This window comes from Salarias fasciatus, chromosome 8 (assembly GCF_902148845.1).
Source record: "Salarias fasciatus chromosome 8, fSalaFa1.1, whole genome shotgun sequence".
Classification (NCBI taxonomy): Eukaryota; Metazoa; Chordata; class Actinopteri; order Blenniiformes; family Blenniidae; genus Salarias; species Salarias fasciatus.
In genome coordinates this window covers 10,525,781-10,543,701 of record NC_043752.1, presented here as the reverse complement: position 1 = coordinate 10,543,701, position 17,921 = coordinate 10,525,781, and the positions used below count along the sequence as shown (strand labels likewise).

The 17,921-nt window shown below is 47.5% G+C and overlaps 2 protein-coding genes across 3 annotated transcripts; one reads left to right on the top strand and one right to left on the bottom strand.

Annotated features, from left to right (window-relative positions):
* Positions 1 to 3,368, top strand: arl3b (ADP ribosylation factor like GTPase 3b). The gene is made up of 6 exons (XM_030098519.1): positions 1 to 98; positions 600 to 743; positions 968 to 1,084; positions 1,462 to 1,512; positions 2,051 to 2,236; positions 2,322 to 3,368. The coding sequence occupies exons 1-6, from the start codon at positions 96 to 98 to the stop codon at positions 2,367 to 2,369; spliced, it is 549 nt and encodes a 182-aa protein (XP_029954379.1). The 5' UTR covers positions 1 to 95; the 3' UTR covers positions 2,370 to 3,368.
* Positions 3,369 to 4,699: 1,331 nt separating this feature from the next.
* On the bottom strand, positions 4,700 to 16,447 carry trim8b (tripartite motif containing 8b). Of its 2 annotated transcripts, XM_030098511.1 has the most exons (6): positions 13,854 to 16,447; positions 8,562 to 8,657; positions 8,220 to 8,485; positions 8,023 to 8,138; positions 7,195 to 7,939; positions 4,700 to 4,747 (listed from the first exon to the last, which is right to left on the bottom strand). In XM_030098511.1, exons 1-5 carry the CDS (start codon positions 14,457 to 14,459, stop codon positions 7,209 to 7,211), a joined length of 1,815 nt encoding a protein of 604 aa, XP_029954371.1. In that variant the 5' UTR covers positions 14,460 to 16,447; the 3' UTR covers positions 4,700 to 4,747; positions 7,195 to 7,208. The 2 variants fall into 2 exon arrangements, with proteins under 2 accessions (XP_029954371.1, XP_029954370.1); XM_030098510.1 differs by lacking the exon at positions 4,700 to 4,747 and having other exon boundaries at positions 5,802 to 7,939.
* Between the last annotated feature and the right edge of the window lie 1,474 nt (positions 16,448 to 17,921).

Here is a 17,921-nt window from a genome sequence, read left to right as displayed (position 1 = left end):
ACGCAGCATGAGTCGGAGTGTTGTGCGTAACTGTGCGTCTGACGTCACCCCCCTTAGTAACCCTCGGCGGCGTCTCCAAGAGAGAAGGCAACAAGATGGTGAGTGTTATTTATCGCACTAATTAACTTATAACTAACAATTATTAACCAACACCTGCGTTATAATCCCATTTCCAACCACAGCTCGTATTCATCTACAGTTTTAGAAATCTCGATTCCAATAACCCGAGAATAAAACACAAAAAGCTGCCTTGTTGCTTCGTTCAGTCATCGGGGAGATTAGCTTAGCATCTTAGCAATGCCTAGCTCCCGTAAACTGACAGAACTTAAAAAGTCTTGTAATGAAACAAACAAAACGATGCGACTCGCTGTTGACGATACCCGCTTGTGCCCCCGTGGCCCGTTATCGTCGTGGAAGCGCTGTTTCATCCTCACGGGAGCCCACGATGGAGCAGTGGAGATGCACTTGCACGGCCTGGTAGTGAGGAGTCTGAGTGCGATGCTTAGAGACGAGTTTGTACGATGATGGAGAAGTGCAGTGATCCCCCGGCCCCTCGCGTAAAGAAACCCCACACCGACGTTTCTCCCGTCGCCTCTCAGGGATTGCTGTCCATCCTGCGTAAGCTAAAGAGCACACCGGACCAGGAGGTGAGGATACTGCTGCTGGGTCTGGACAACGGAGGGAAGACCACCCTGCTCAAACAGCTGGCATCTGAAGACATCAGCCACATCACCCCCACACAGGTGAGACACACTCTCAGGTTAAAAAGAAAACACACTTTAATGAAGCCTCCAGTATTTACAACCTAACCTGTGTATGATGATGATGAGTAGACAAAGAGAATGTAAGGTTATTGACACAGGGTTTACACAAAAGTGGTGGACCAAGAATGAATGTCTCTGCTTACAGGAGCAAGATTTACTGCTGTTATTTAGCCAGTCTTGATTTTTCTTTCTGTTTATTCAAGGGCTTCAACATAAAGAGTGTCCAGTCTCAGGGATTTAAACTAAATGTTTGGGACATTGGAGGTCAGAGGAAGATCCGGCCGTACTGGAGAAACTACTTTGAAAACACTGATGTTCTGGTGAGTCGATGTTTAAGATAGCAAAGTAAATCTGCTTGTCCTCAACGAAATCTTTTTGATGGTTTTGTTCCTTATTATTATTATCTCTGTTGACTGTCAAAATCTCAAATAATCACAATTTGGTTATTAAACTTTGAGAAACTGTTTCCAAAGTCTGAGAAGCATTCTAAAATATCACAACTTCAACCAGTGATACTTTAAGACAAATAGATTTGTCTTCATAAGATCAAGTCAGATTATTTTGGCTCAAGGTGATTATGAGTGCTTGAAATTCTCATTGTTTGATTCCCCGTTTAATCAATTCATATATCAAAAGCTGACACTCTCAGGTGTGTTTGTGCAGGTAATTAAAAATAAAACTGTCCCCTTGTTTTCAGATTTATGTCATCGACAGCGCCGACAGGAAAAGGTTTGAGGAAACGGGTCAGGTAGGTGCAGCACACATGTAATGCCGGGGATGTATGCAATGCCATTTTATCGTCACAATTTGTCTTTTTGTTCGCTAAAATCCTAATCAAACACATCAACATTTAATTCAGACATGCGGTCCGATGTTAGATTGCCTTTTTTTGTGATCAATGCAATCATTTTCCTCAGTGTTTATAAGGAATTGTGTTATGATTCTGCTGATCTGAATACTGTATATCTACTGTATTCAGAATAATGATTCATAAACTAAATAAAACATTATGTTCTGATGCTCTGACACTTGAATGTGATGCTCCGTGGGGATTTGTGGATTTATTAAACCATCAGATCTGTTTTTAGTTTACAAAGAAGTTCATAGCAGACAACAAGAACACTTTTTTAAAGGTTGTGAAAGTGTAAAGTTTGGTTTTATTATTAGAAAAATACAGAAGTTTCCTCTTTGAAGTTTCACAGCTTTGTTTGTTTTTTTTTTATTAAGGTGTTAGCGGAGTCTCTTTGTTCCCGTGTGAATGTTTTTGATGTGTGTTTGCGCTGCAGGAGCTGGCCGAGCTGCTGGACGAGGAGAAGCTGAGCGGCGTTCCTGTGCTGGTCTTTGCAAACAAACAGGACCTGCTGACCGCCGCCCCGGCCTCCGAGATCGCCGAGGGCCTCAACCTGCACACCATCCGGGACCGCATGTGGCAGATCCAGTCCTGCTCCGCCCTGACGGGCGAGGGCATCCAGGTGAGCGGGCGAGCCGAGCGCCGCCGTCCCCGTCCGCTCTCCGCTGACCCCTGACCTCACTGCGTTCCTCTTTAATCCACACCAGGAGGGCATGAACTGGGTCTGCAAGAGCGTCAACTCCAAGAAAAAGTAGCTCCGCTTCCAGTCTTCTGCATCTCAGGAGGAGCAGCAGCAGCAGCAGCAGTACACACACACACGCACACACTGACACACACCGCACCCTCCTGAGCCTTAGTACGATGGGATAAGCCTGTGAATGTACACACTACTAAATCCAACGTGGACTTGGACTTTTTTTTTTCATGATTTTATTTCTCTTTTAACCCCCTTCATTCCGTTTGCTAACATCGACACATCGGCCCGCGCCGACCCCGGCCGCTCGCCTTCAGAGGGAAGCCATGCCAGGAAATCAACCCCTCCCCGCCACACGCCCCACGTCAGCGTCGCCGTCCCGCCCAATCACGGCCTCCGTCTGCAGCTCATCGCGACCTCAGACATTCCCGTTAAAACTGCAGTCGCCACTAAAATCCCGACACGTCCGCCAGAAACCAAACCTCCATCTCTGGACTCCCTCTCATCTGTTGTTTTTACTCCTTTTTTTTTTTTTTCCCTTTCTCTCTCTCTCTCTTTAACCATTCCACGATGGCTGTAAGCGCTTTTCCTGCTATGGCTCTGTTTGAAGTGAGGTATATTTTTGTAATTGTTTTATTTATGGTGGTGAACTTAGAGTGTAGAAGTGCTTTTAAAAAAACAGCTTGTGTGTGATTTCTAGGACGTTGCTGGAGAACGGCTCCAGCTCTCCCCTGCTAAAAGACGACACTACACTCCACTCCACTACACACGTGTGAATATGTAAAGAAAACAAGCAAGATCAAGTGGCTACACATTTCGACGGACTGTAAATAGCTCGGCCCTGCGTTCATATGTTGAGTTATGCACATGTTATGGAGTATTTGTTACCCAGCTGTACCGTGTAGTCTATAATGTCTGCATATCTAATATATGCTGGCAGATTTTTAACAGAGGTATACGTACTGTACGTCCCCACGCATTTCTGCATTTCGGCATTTCCTTTTGATATTCTTGAATGTAATCTTGTCCAGAACTGAAGATACTGTATGTGAATAAAAAAGATGAGCAGAGGAAGATATTTATTTATTTTTTTTTTTTTGGAGAGGGGAGAAGTGGATGCACCAACACAAAATGTTTTCAGGCCCTCGTGGTCACACAACCAGCTGGAGTCAGCTGCTCATGACAGCAGACGAGCTTCTGTGTTCGAAAGCAGCTGGAGGGCGGAGGTGGGTATTAATGTTATAACTACGGTGCGTAAACTCTCAGACGTCCCAGCTGAGGATGGCAGAAGGTACTTCGCTGACAGATCAAATCCCCGGAAAAAACAAAGCCACCATTCAAGGAAGTCCAGGGGTATCAAACACGCGGCCCGCGGGCCAAAACTGGAAGTAATTTGGAAAAATCTCAAAGGAAACAGGTTTCTCAGAAGGTATCGTTGAAGTTGGCTTTAGATTTACTCATTTTTCAAGAGTAATTCTTAGAATCCATAGTCAACTAAAACTACAGTTAAGAAAACCTACTGGAAAATGTTAAATGGGGTTAAGTTATATAAGCAGGAAGGAGCTGGACTTAATCAGTGGGTGTTACTCAGAGTATTCAGCTTATTAATGCAGATCTGCAGAGCTCCTGTTAGTTAGAGGACGCGTGATTTCCATCTGTGTCTTAATCAAGTTTCTGAATAAAAGCTGCAATCTTAAATCAGATGTGGTTTGTTGTGACAGACCGGAATGTCAGGCAGGCGGCGCTGTGACCACCGGGAGGCCTTTGGGTTAAAGCATGGTGGGTTGATGCATTTAATTATAAAAAATATAGGAAGAAATCAAGTGTCAGTGTTCAAGCATTATCGCAATTCTTCTAGAAAGTCATATGCATCTGTCAATTTATCTGTTTATTTTGCCAATAATGATATTTTTACATAAATCCAGAATGAAATCGATCCAGTTTATTGATGTTGTGTGTTAGAAATGATGAATTTTGTGTCACTTTGTTCAGTTAAATTCTTCCCACAGGCTTTTATTTACATAAATTGACACATAACAGTGTTCATTCTAACTTTAAAGTCTTCAGATATCGTTCGATCACAGTCTGGGATTAAGATTTTCGATTTCAAAGTCTGTTTTTTGCACCTATTTCTGACATAAAGGAGTTGAATCAAGCGTTTTTCGGCTCAAGTATCTGTCTAAATTTCGAGTATTTCTTGTTCTATGAGCTATATTTACCTAAATATTCCAGAATAATTACGACTGATACATAAACCCTGACGTGTTTATTGTTTTACTGGTTTATCTCAAGTCTTTCTTCCAACTCTGATAAAACTTCCACAGGATTTCAACATGGAGTGTGTTTGTTACAGCTGGAAATGTCATTCTGAAGCTGTGTGTGTGTGTGTGTGTGTGTGTGTGTGTGTGTGTGTGTGTGTGTGTGTGTGTGTGTGTGTGTCATGTCCAGGCTTATTATCCCACACCGAGTTCCTCTCACGTCATAAACAAAGGCCCAGAAGACTGGGTTTAGCGGCGCTTCATGTCAAACACCGTGTTCCTGCTGCAGGGACAGTCTGCTGCCTGCTTTATATTCTGGCGTTCTATGGGACGGACTCGGAGGCCCTCGGAGGCTCGCAAACGGCCTCTTCTTCTCGTCTCACAAAGATTTCCATTGTTCCGTCTCCTTCTCCTCTCACACACACCCGGGACGTTCCTAGTTTGGGAGTCTTTCACATTTAACCCCCCCCCCAACAGCAGAGCGTGGTGGAAAATGTGATCTCGCCGTGAGAGTCACAATCAGAGATGCGAAGGCGTTTAGAGAAACGGTGCAGGAAGGAGAGGAGGTGGGCAGTGAGAGGAGAGGAGAGTCAATATGAAAGCGAGTGAAACGTAAAGAGGAAGCGTCTTTTCACGAGGTGTGGCGGCGCTCTACCTCCACGCCGCGTCACTGAGGCGGCGACCGAGGCTCGAAGCAGTAACGCAACGCCTCAATCGGACCGAGGGGAACACACACACACACACACACACACACACACACACAAAACACACTTTGTCTCCCCCGGCTGACAAGTCATCTCAAGACTCGCTCTCCGCATCCTGTTTTCTCTCTGCAGGCCACCGCCCCCACACACACACACACACACACACACACACACACACTCCCCAGTTCAAACTGTGTGAATTTCTGAGTTTTGTTTCAGCCGTTTTCGAACGACCTTGCTCCCTCCTGTTGTCACCGTGACCCGGGTCACTTAATTCCCCGACTTCTCATTCGATCGCCGGATTTTATACACACAACACACACACACAACACACACACACACACAAAGCTGAGAGCAGAGACCGGTTTAAATTGTTTATTTGGAACCCTTCTCCAAATTCATGTCGGTAATTTTTCCATTTCACAAAATATTTACAAAAAAAGATACTTTTCCTCTTTTTTTTCTTGTTTTGTTGTTGTTTTTTTTTTTTTTTTTTTTAATGGTGGCTGTTGTAACAGCTCCTTTTTAGGATGATGAACCATTGCTTACATCTCGCAGTCCGGTCTCGTTCTTTTAGAAAAAGTTCATGAAAAAAGTTCCTCCCGCTCTTTTTTTTTTTTTTTTTTTACTTTCACAAACTCGTTTCGAAACAGCATTCAGTTTTCATTTGCCCCATTGTTCTCCTTTTGAGTAGCTTTTTCTTAAAAAACAAGAAAAAGAAAAAAAAAAAACCTCTCTTCCTTGCGTGCTTTCAGCCGCCGACAGGAAGCCAAGAGCTCGTGTGCTTATTGAGGAAGTGACATCGTTGCCCTGCAGGAAGTACAATTACAGCATCCTCAGATCATCCAGATGCTTGATTGGTTTGGTCTATCCAGTCTTGTTTTTTTGTTTTTCTTCTCTCCGGCAATCAAGAGTCTCTGCTGACGAGCGTGAAACCGTCACGTGTACCAAACAGCACAAAGTCCGAAACTAAACGGAAACCGTCTTTAGTGAGATTCTCGGTTCCTCTGTAGAGGGAGGAAAAAAAAAAAAAAAAAAAAAAAAAAAACTCTCAGAAATGCTGCGAGGCGGAGGGGAGGAGAAGCATCGACTGGCCCCCTGGACGCAGCTCTATTGTCCCTCTGTGGGTCAGCATCGGTAGTCCGGGCATAGCAAGGCGTCCACAAGTGCATTGTGGGAGTTCCATGGAAGAGCGTTTTTTTTTTTTTTTTTTTTTTGTGTTCAAGCTGTATGATCCGTCCCTGAACTCAGCAAAGAAAGGAAGAATTGCCATGAAGGAATAATAACGGAGACAAACCGGGAGGACTGCGGCCCTCGTTCAGATCAAACAAAGTGGGCTATGCAGAGGAGAAAACGTGACGCTGACATAAGGCAATCGACCTCCGAACAACTGAAGGGTGTGATTATATCAGAGAAACACTTCATGGTTTTATCCAGTTTTTCCCTTTTAGCGAGAGCAAGCCTTGAAGAAGCATGAGGACAAAAAAAAAAAAAAAAAAAAAGGTATATTCTATCAATCTGCCTCCTACTCTATAAATAATAAGATGCACCTCACCCTCTTCTGTTCAGGCCGCTCTCGTCCTTCTGAGTGGAAATGCTGAGCCGAGCCGAGCCACGGTGACCGTCCGGCCGTCTACGCATTTTACGTATAATACACTACATGAAACACTGAGCGAAAGTAAAGAACGGGTGGAAAATGAAAACACGAGGAGATCGACCCTGCCCCCGAATGTGTACATGTACTAGATCTGTGTGTGTGTGTGTGTGTGTGTGTGTGTGTGTGTGTGTGTGTGCGCATATAAACATTTATTTTCTGGTATGTGGACTATAACTGCATCGTGTGTTTCTCCGGTTAATAAGACGGTAGAGATGTGCTATTTCAGTGCCTGTCTATATATGAATGTGTGTGTATGTGTGTGTGTTTGTGCACCAGCTCTGTTAACTGGTGACGTAGTGCTTTGTCGAGGGCTGCCCGTACAGCCCGTAGAAATCCGCATGTCTGTGTGTCTGTGAGGCGTCGATCCAGTCCCTCACCGCCAGGCCCTGCATGGACGGCCCCCCGGAGGCCAGGCCGGGCGGAGGGGGGTAGTCCTGCGCGCTGACCCAGGGGAAGGAGCCCGACCGCGGGTACGGCGGGTGGCCGCGGTGGCCCGACACCGAGGGCACCCCGGAGCAGTAGCAGTTATCCATCGTGCACACCAGGATCTTGCGGCCGCCGTACTGCGGCAGCACGGCCTGCTGGGAGGAGTGCGACGAGCCGCTGCCGCCCGGCGGGAAGTGCGAGGAGCCGAACACGGAGCCCGAGTGGTGGTTGGAGAGCGAGCCGCCGCCGCCGCTGCCCGTGCCGCCGCCCTCGCCGATGTGGGGCGGGCCGCACGGCCCGAGGGGCTGCTGATTGGAGGACTGGCCCTCTCCGGGGGCGGAGCCGGAGCCCAGGTAGGGCTGCTTGGCCAACGACGAGGAGGAAGATGAAGAGGAGGAGGAGGAGGAGGAAGAGGAGGAAGAGGACGACGAGTCTTTGAAACCCGGGGCGGCGGTTTTTCCCGCGTTCCCGTTCCCCTCCGGGAAGGCGGTGGAATGTTTTCGTTTCTCTGCTCCGGAGGCGGCGCTCTGCCCGCTGGGGTAGGCGGGGACAGACTGCAGGAAGCTGGAGGGGGGCGTGAGGGGAGCTGGGGGAGGACAGAGCGGCGGTCAGTGACAGAGAAACACACCCCGACGGCGCTGACCGGACGGCGGCGGGTTCGGCGCTCACCTTCGAGCGTTCTCTTCAAGCTCTTCTCTCGTTTGGAGATCTCCGACAGGAACAGTTTGGAGTTCAGATTCCCGACTTTGTACGGCGGGAGGCTGCTGCCAACGCACGCCTGAGACCTGCAGGCGCGCAAAGTTCAAGGTGAACACACGACCTTGGAAGGGAGAACCTCCTCCAGCGTGAGTTCCAGGCCGTCTCACCTGTCTGTGAGGATTTTCACCGGCTTGGTGTTTTTCATGAAGCTCAGCTCCTCGGCTTTACCGAAGGCCGTGTTGATGGAGCTCAGCAGCTTCTGGGCCTCGTGGCGCTGCTCCCCCAGGACCAGAACCTGGGCGGCGTTCTCCTGGCAGAACCGGGCCTGGGCCCGGTCCAGGGCCTCCAGCGTGCGGCCCAGGTCCTCCTCCAGGAGCTGGTGCATCCGCTGGTACTGCAGGCGCACCTCCTCCTTCAGCTCACACACCCGGTCCTGCGGTCAAACGGGTAACGTGTCAATCCGCTCCAGGCTTCAGGATGGAGGGAAGCTTTTAAAACGGAACGCCTACCTCCACGACACACTTGTCAGAGTCGAGTTTGCAGAGCTGCTCTTCAATCTCCTGCACTCGCTCCTCCAAACGCTCCTGCTGTCTCAAGAGGTTTTGCTGCAAGACAGAGAAATAAACAAAAGTCTCGGTGAGCGACGGGAAATCCCAGAATGGAGGGCGAATCGAGACATGTGCCGGTACCGGATCTCAGTGCTTACTCCGACACAATCACACCTGATACATGAAGCTTGACATCCATCTCTCGGCAGAGAAGCTGATCAGCTAAAGCCGCTAGCAGCTTTAGAGGAGGCGCTAAGTCGACCGGAGGTTTTTAGAGATGAACGGCAGTGACGAGACAGAGGCAAACTATTCAAAAGGTTTGTGGTGATTGTCGATTTGACTGCAGGTCAGCAACTGAAGAGAAGCATCCAGTGTGAGTGGACACAGTGAACTATGGGTAAAATAGAGTCACAACAACCTTTAAATTTAAACATCGTCTTTGTTGTGGTGCAATATGCGAAGAAAACGTCAATTTTAATGAAACCTTCTGTTGCAAAAAACATTGAAATATCCTAAAATCTTCTCTTTAGCTGCTGCATGAAGCCCGTTTTTCCAAACTCACCCTGATAGTACGACTTCGAGGCTAGTTTGATAGCAACGAAGCATCGATCTTTTGTGGCAGAATCACTGATCTCGGCTCAGGTTGTGTAGAGGGACACAGTTTTTCCGGTGTGTGTTAATGAAGCCACGTAGCACCCAAACATAAGTCCACGGTGTGTGAAAAAGTGGTATAGTGGTATCCATACTGACACGGAGAGCTGGCTAATTTAGTCTCCATCCAACACACAATCCCTGTGGGGGAGGTGGGAGGGAGGGAGTGCTGTCATAGCAACCCACTGCTATTTTGTGTATGCATTAGTGAGCGAGGGCTAACGTTGGGGAGCCGAGGGCAGCGAGCGGAGATAGCTAAATGGGCAGAGAGAGAGAGAGAGAGAGAGAGAGAGAAAAGCTCCCCATAGTGCACCTCCTCTCCTCTGTGCTGCGCTCGATCCCCCCCACCCAAAAGACCGGAGCATTCACAGAGTGGAAGCTGCTCTGTGAGCTGTGGCAATGTTGTGGCAACAGCACTTGTTATTTCTGGAGATGATGATGATGATGATGATGGCATGTGAACAACAGCAGATGAAGGCTCCGGCCGAGCCGAGATTCACATCCGGCTCAGAGTCGGGGGCAAGATTGAGGGGGGTGAAATTAAAAAAAAAAAAAAAAAAAAAAAAAAAAAGCCACAGGAAGCAGCTCCAAAGTGACAAGTCAGACCGCAGGATGAACACTGGCACAGATCTGATAATCCTTCTGATCATTAAAATTTCACGTGAAATATGAACAATCCTCGATTCACTTTTAATGGAGTTCTCAGACGCGTTCAGCTGATGACGGTTCTTCCTGTATGTCCGGATACAACGTAGCTCAGGTGGGTTTTCATTTGTCACCGGACGCTGTGACTACGGAGCTGTCGAGGCTGACGGCCGATTGGACCGGACGGACCGGTGGGCGGGACGAAAGGCGCACATGTGGGATCTGGTTTCAGAAGACTCCACGGGTTTGAGGCTGCGTAGCGGTTTACCCACGAGCATTACAGCGAGATTATCCCCAGTTCAAATTTACATGTTGGGTTTTCAACAGGTGCTTCGGTTTCCTCCCACAGTCCGAGAACAGTTGGTTGAGTTTAGTTGATTGGTGTTACCCTCTTCAGGTCATGATTTAAAAACCAAGTCGGTCTTGGAAGTAAATGTTATTTTCTCTCTGAAGTCTCCACACCGAGTCATTACCACTTGCACTGCAGAGTCAAGCCCCGTTTACACGAAAACCTTTTTTTTAAGTGAAAACTACTGTTGCATTCTGGGTGTCAGTTCATAGGACGACCGTGTTCGAAGTCACTGAAAACTTCTTTAAAAAGGCTCCCAAGGTGGAACTTTCTGAAAACTGCCCATTTCCATGTAAACGGAAGAAAATGAAACTTTTCTGAAACGCTGCTGTGCATGTGCACCACGGCCTTCGTAAACAGTTTTCCAACACACTCGTTGAGTAGACGGACAACAACAATGGCCGCCTCCAGAGCGGTGTGACTCCCAGGCATCTGTCCGTGTACTCGCCACTGTTCTCCACATGCTTTTATGTGCCAGCGCCAACTTGTGGCCCTGCAAGCTAACGACTGAGTCATTACGACTTGCACTGCAACCTACGCACTATCGACGGACACTGAGGGGATTGCTGTTCTATTCGCCATCATAAAACAGATTAATCTCGAGAACATGCTATCTGAACACCCATCTGGTAGCAGTCAGGGATGTCAGGTCGGTTCATGAGGAGAAATCAGCACATCACGAGGATTCATTCTCTGTGGAGCTTGAACATCAACAATCAACATGTATTCTCAGACTCCCCCCCACCACCCCCGCCCTATCTGGACCACCCGGCTGCTCAGAATAAGTTGTTTTCCCTCCAGCTGAAGGTTTGTTCACATACCACCCTTCTCGTCCTCAGCAGCTGATTTTATCATTAGTGATCAGCTGCTGCGGAGGCTGATAGGAATGAAAACCTGCATACTCTCGGGCCTCAGCGGCACATGGTTGGGAATCACTGCCCTAGATATCTCTCTCACACACACACACACACACACACACACTGCTGGCATGGTTAGATCCAGGACAGTGACCTGGTTGTGCTGACTGATCGAGTTTGCTTGGAGCAGACGCTGAGGGGGTGGAGGAGGGTGGGGGGAGGAAGTAGCCCATGCTTGATCAAGGTGGGGGGGTGGAAGGAGCCTAAATGTATGGGATACCTTTAGGGGAGGGGAGGGGAGGGGAGGGGAGGGGTCTGTAGCTGTCATTTCAGCACAGTGTCGTTTCCATCAGAGCCACCAGGGCCGGAGGGAAGGTCGGGCCCGGCCGGGGGCGGCCGCTGGTGGATGGTGTGATGAAGGTGAAGAGCAGCAGGGAGGAGGGGGAGGAGGAGGAGGAGGAGGAGGAGGGAGGAGGGAGGAGAGAACGGGGGAGTGCAGAGTGGCATGTTGAGTGTGTGTAAAGGGGAGGGAGTGGGCGACGGTCCACCCTGCACGCTGTAATCACAGCCAACATGGAGGATGTGTGGGTAGACACTACCATGAGGACAACACCTAAAAAAAAAAAAAAAAACATTTGCAGGTCTGAGCCGAGAGGTCGGTTTACAGCTCTGCCATCAGATCCAGTTTATGATGTTTTTCAGACACGGTTCTGAAGGGAAAGATACTGAGAAAACCCTGGCTTCTGCTCTTTTTAATTTAACTTAAATTACCATAGCTTGTTGCTTAATTCAGTGGTTTCGGGCCAGGGGGCTTTATGGGAGTCAGAGGAAAGCATTTTATCAGTGTGATTTTTCCCTTTTCTTTTTGCAAAAACAAAAAAAAAAAGTAGTGATTAAAAAGAAATAAGCCTATAGAAAAGTTTTTATTTACATAACAATGCAGTAAATTCATTGTAAGTGTAAAAAACAAGCATCCATGTTCTAAGTATGTAAGACAGATGCGAGAATATAATAGAAAAACATAATAGATTTTTTTTTTTTTTTCAGATTAAAAGCATCCAACGAGCTTTACTATTGTTCACTGATCCCACGGATTTAAAGGCGGTTACCAGTAAATATAAATGTCAGTTTGTGGTATTTAAATAACATTCAACTGAAACTGAATGAGCACATCGTTTTGTTGTGACTGAAATAGAAACCAATCAGGACACCGTTTCCTATTCAACATCACTGCATCTTCAGTTTGAATGCATAAAAAGTGGCAGATGGTCTCTGAGGTGCAAAAAGTGACAAGTTTTGTATTTTTTTTATTCATAACAGGGCTGCAAAAATACAGCTGTATGTTAGCATGTCTTATGCAATAACACGAAGTATTGCAATCAATATAAACATATAATACGATTACTGTCACTGCACCGTGAAATTTGTTCAGTCAATTAAAGCATGAAAGCACAAGTGCAAGGAAAGGTAATCTATTTTGGTTCTTTTGTAAAAAAAAAAAAATGCATTGTGATCGAAATCCTCATATCACGATATCACAATACATCAGCAATATATTGTGCATTAAGTTGAAACTGTCTTTGGTGCCATCATCCTGATCAACAGTAAAATGTGAGCAAACTATTCACTGGTGGTTTATTCTATTGGAGTTTCACAAGTTGATCCTCAAAATGAGGGAGAGTTATTCTTGCCACTAACCTAAAATGCTGAAAGAGTGAGGGATTTTTAGTTGTTTCAGCTTTGAAATTCAGCCCAGGTCCCCGTTCCTGAACCGACTGATTAACCATTACAGAAAGCTGAGTCATAGCAGAACCGACAGGAAGTACAGGGGTGACACCCCGACAGGGCGAGCAGCAGCCTGAGGGAGTCCGCAGTAAACCAGTCCCGCCTCTCCTCCGACCGGCAGCCACCTCAACAAGAGGAGACGAGGTTAATAACAAAATAAAATAACCGAAGAATCAAGTGACGAATCACTTTAATCCCGCTTTCCCTCGACTCCATTCCCACCCCTCCTCCTCCTCCTCCTCCTCCTCCTCCTCCTCCTAACTGGCGATCCCTGAGCTCGGATGCACCTGTGCTGGGGAGATAAGGCCCACTGAGGGCCCCTCATTGTTCCACCCTCCACTGCATTGTTTGTCATTCCCACAGATGAGAATGGAGGCGAGAACCGACCACAACTGGAAAGAAATGCAAGATAAACTCCAAACACCACAAGCGCAGTCACTCTCCAAACGTAGGAATTTGATTCGATGAAGCGATTTGGAATTCTTTAAGGTGACAATGAAGCGCACGGGAAGACGTCCGTCGTCACATTAAGCACTGCTGATGTTTGCTTGAGGGGGATGAAAAATGGCCTCGCCGGTTTGTGTGATGCAGCTATGAAGACACTTATCCGCGGTGTATTGATCCCTTCTAAATGGAAAAATTCATTCCAAGAAGCACTGAGGTGGACAGTGAATGACTCCAGCGTGTTTGTGAACGTCTTGTTTTGATTGAGGAACCTGAAGATATTCGGTTTGCTATCTTTCTTGTTCTTGATAACACAAGACCAAGAAAGGAAGAAAATGTTTTAGTCTCTCATTGATTTCTGCCTGCTCTGTTCAAATCAATAGTTTCCTTTTAAATTAATTGACTGGCACTTCCACGTCGACTTGCAGGAACTTTAACATCTGTCATGACGTTGGAACGACTTTAGCACGAAGCTGACGAGCGAGTCTGTGTTGGGTTGTGGTCGGTGCGGAGAGGACTCACCCTGATGTCGTTGCGCCGCAGCTCCACGTCGCTGACGGCGTGGCCGTGGCTGGGGTGGCAGCGGGCGAAGCAGCAGTACTGGCACACCGCCGTCTGCTCGGCCTCGCAGTGATACAGCCGGTACTCGTCGTGCTGCGGGCAGGTCCAGGCCTTCACCGCCTCCGCCTCCACCAGCAGGTGCCCCAGGGCCGAGCACGGCTGCTGCAGGTGCGTCTGGACGTGGGACTGGCAGCACGGGGCATTGCAGCGCAGGCACACCTTGACGGCGGGGAGCGGCGGGCCCCGGCGGCACAGGATGCACTGCAGCGCCGGCGTGGTGGCCTTTTCCACCGTCAGAGCGTTGTACTTCTCCACTATGTTGGACAGTTTGTGGTTCTTCTCCAGGCTGGGCTTCTGGGTGTAAGCGTGATTGCACTCGGGGCAGCGGGCCAGCGAGGAGTCTTTGGCCCAGGCCTCGCTGATGCAGCCCCGGCAGAAGTTGTGCTTGCAGGGCAGCTGGATGGGATCTGAGAACACGTGCAGGCAGATGGGGCAGATGAGCTCCTCCTCGAAACAGTTCCTCCACGTCTCAACCATGTCAGAGGCCATCATGGTGCAGGCAGGCATACACTAACTGTTTTCCACGTTGTCCAGACCTCCGGGCCTCTCTCTCAGTCTCTCACGGGAAACCTGACACTCTCAGAGAGAGTTTTTTTTGGGGAAAAAAAAAAAGATAAAAACAGATCCGATGCCGTCCAGAAAGATCCGTCTGTTTTTACCAACCCTTGTGACCAGGTCAGACAAGTGTCCCTGACAGGCGATGAGTATTGCTTATTACTGCAGCATGAAGGCAAATTCCAGAAAACTGACCGGAGAAGGCTTCGGGCGAGGATGACAACACCTTGGTGATTTCAACACACGCAGCAGGGGCTGACGTTATCCAGATTACAGTAAAGGGTGCTTTCCTTTTCCTCTCAATGACACTCACACACTGGGCCTGCCTTCACAGCTCGTGTGTGTTGGTGTGTGTGTGTTTATAGGCCTACAGGAAGCAAAAAAGCCTGTCTGCTACAGGTAAACCATGATATGCAAACAAGGCACAGAGAATTAAATATCTATACAATTACCTCCACGGCCATTAGGTGAATCAATCTCTGTGGAGCACATTGGAGGGGGGGGCAGAAGACACTTGATCCGTTTGTGCCCTTCGGATTATGATTGACTGTGGGCCAATTCAGACCAACAAACCAAGCATGAAAAGCATGAGAAAGGGACTTGCCTGGAGTCCACACCCTGATTACTATTCGCACACAGCAAGAGAGAGAGAGAGAGAGAGAGCTGTGGAAAAACCTGAATCTGTTTCTATCAGGAACCTCAAGGACGCTTGATTCCCTTTAAAAATAATCCCGGCGCAGCGCGATGCTTTTGTCCGCTGAATCATAAATAAGTATCCGAGCCGAGCAGGTTTTAATTATACATACACGCAGCGACAGCTCGTAGGGGGAAACTGGAGGGGGTAGAAATGCTGTTTTACAGGTCAGATGGATGAAACGGGAGCCTCCAGCCCTTCAATTCCACATAAAAGCGACGTCTGTGTGCGAAGCCTCGGATGTGGCACGCAGCTCCGCATATCTGTACACAAGGCCTCGGCTTTTCCTCCAGCTCGCTGTCGACAACAAAGGGCCTTATAATCTCATTAAACAGCAAATCATAGCCGGGCCATCATATCGGGAGGTTGTTTACTGCATAGTTAATCGTTTTAATGGTCGAGTCCGGCTCCTGCGCACAAAACAAAGGCTTTTAAGGATCCGCAGGAATGTTGGCTGCTGGTTGAACCTTTTACTTCCCCCCCACTCCTCCTCCGACTCATCTATCAAATATCTCCCCCCAACACACACACTCACACAACACACACACAAAAGGATGTTTGCTCCCAGTTTTCGTTTCTTATAAAAAAAGAAAACGAAAAACAAAAAGAAAGCAAAACAAACAAACAAAAAAACTTTGGTCTTCGTGTGGCCTTCAGCCTTTAGCCAACAACATATTTATCCACTTCCTTATCTCGATTAAATAAATCAGCTCAGACGTCACCTCTCCATTTCCCACACAGGTACAGGCTGCAAATCCCCTCTTCTCTCATTACTTTTTTTTTCAAAAAGCGGCTCGTCTGTGTGTATCTGACTAGTAGAAAATATAAAAATATACCATCTTAAAGGGGACGTCGCATTTCTGTCCTTGTTAGGGATAGCTGTCATCAGCCATCTTGCAAATCCTCATTAAAAAAAAAAAAGGGGGGAGAGATATATCCTCCGTGGAAAGGCTGCAGGCTGCCTCACCAAAGCTGCTTTTCGATGGATGACCTACACGCACACATCAACGCCAAGTCCCGGCGTCACTGTGGGGAATTAAAGCGGAAAACACGCCTTTCTGCTCGGTGTTGTGGGTCCCGGGGAGCGGGGGCTGGATGGACGGAGGGTCCGCGCGGCGGCCGGATGTGTCCGCGGCGACTCCGCTCCGAGCGCCATAAAAATCCAACACGGTTGTGAATAATAATCTGTGTTTTCTCCCCCTCCTTCTCTTTCTTTCTCTGTCTCTATCAGCCAGGCTTTAGAGAGAGGAGGAATGCAGGCGAGCAGGCTCGAGCCGCCGTCAAGACAGACGCATGCGGACAGGCACTTCCGGCGGCGAACTTCAGAGTAAAAGACGGAATGACAAGAACTAAAACCTGACTGCAGAGGTGGAAAGAAGAACAGGAGGGCTGAAAACCCTTCTCATCAATAAGTGATAATTAAAATAACAATAATACAGCAACATCAACTTGAAAACAATGTAATGACCGTGACTATAATGTTGATTTTGATTGAAAATTTACCGGATATTGTTATTTCACAGAATAATGCATATTGAACACAGTGAACAGTGATGGACATTGAAAAATGCAGTGTGATAAATTGCACAGGGTTGAGATCATTCAGTTGGTGCTTCTTGTAAAGACTCACAGCTGCTATATCGTCTTGTCTCTTCAACAATGAAGGGAAAAAAAGCAGCAATGGCGCTGCTTATTATTATTTTGAAGCCTCTTTGCAGAGCTTCCGGTCTGAGTCGGGTACGCTTGACGCGGTTTCTGAGCCCCTCCCCCTCCTCCCTCCCCCCTGCTCGGGCCCCGCCCCTCGCTCCACGGCCGTCACGTGACCTGTCACACAACTGATGTGTGTCACGTTTTTACCGGGAGGAGCGGAGGGATGAACCGGGAGGAAGGGCCGGGAAACGGGTTTAAAGGGAGATTTTCTGCATGTGCTAGTGGTCCCGGATGACCACCAGCACACTGCATGCAGTGTGTGTGTGTGTGTGTGTGTGTGTGTGTGTGTGTGTGTGTGTGTGTGTGTGTGTGTGTGTGTGTGTGTGTGTGCGTGGATGTTGCAGGATAATACAGTTGATTTAGTCCTCCATTAAAATTAAAGGAGCCTTCTGTGCCTTAAACCCATTATGCAGCCTTTCTCTCTTTCTAATGAATATTGAAGAAAATGTGCTGCATTCACAGATTCATCCAAGTGTTACTACAGTGGAGTTATTAAAAAATGCACTGTAAATAGAATCATAACTAAAAAACTCGTTTTTTTTTTTTTTACAACTTTTAACAAATAATGACTAAATAAATGGAGAAGAAAACAATTATCAGACATTTTTGACTTTAGTTATTTTTGTAAATTGAGCTCTTTGCATCTTAAATTTAATTTTAGCAATGTTAGAGGGAAATTTGAGTTATTTGATCTATTTTGGCTGTTAGTCACTTTAGCATTTTAGCTGTTTTTCATGTAACAATGTTTAGTTTTGAGACTGACACTGACCGTTCTGAGAGGAATCTGAAGGGGAAACCAGCCCAATGCAAAAGATGTGGAGACACTCCCTGCAACAATACCCAGCAAGGGAGGCATGTGGCAGAGTGTAACCACTGCCATAATGACAGCGATGAGGACATGCATTCTTAGGCTCCCTGTCAGATGAGGCAATTGGAAGGAAATGGATGGCAGACGTAACTGATGGAGGAGTCATCTCAAAGGTGGAGGAATCTACGGAATGGTGTGCTCC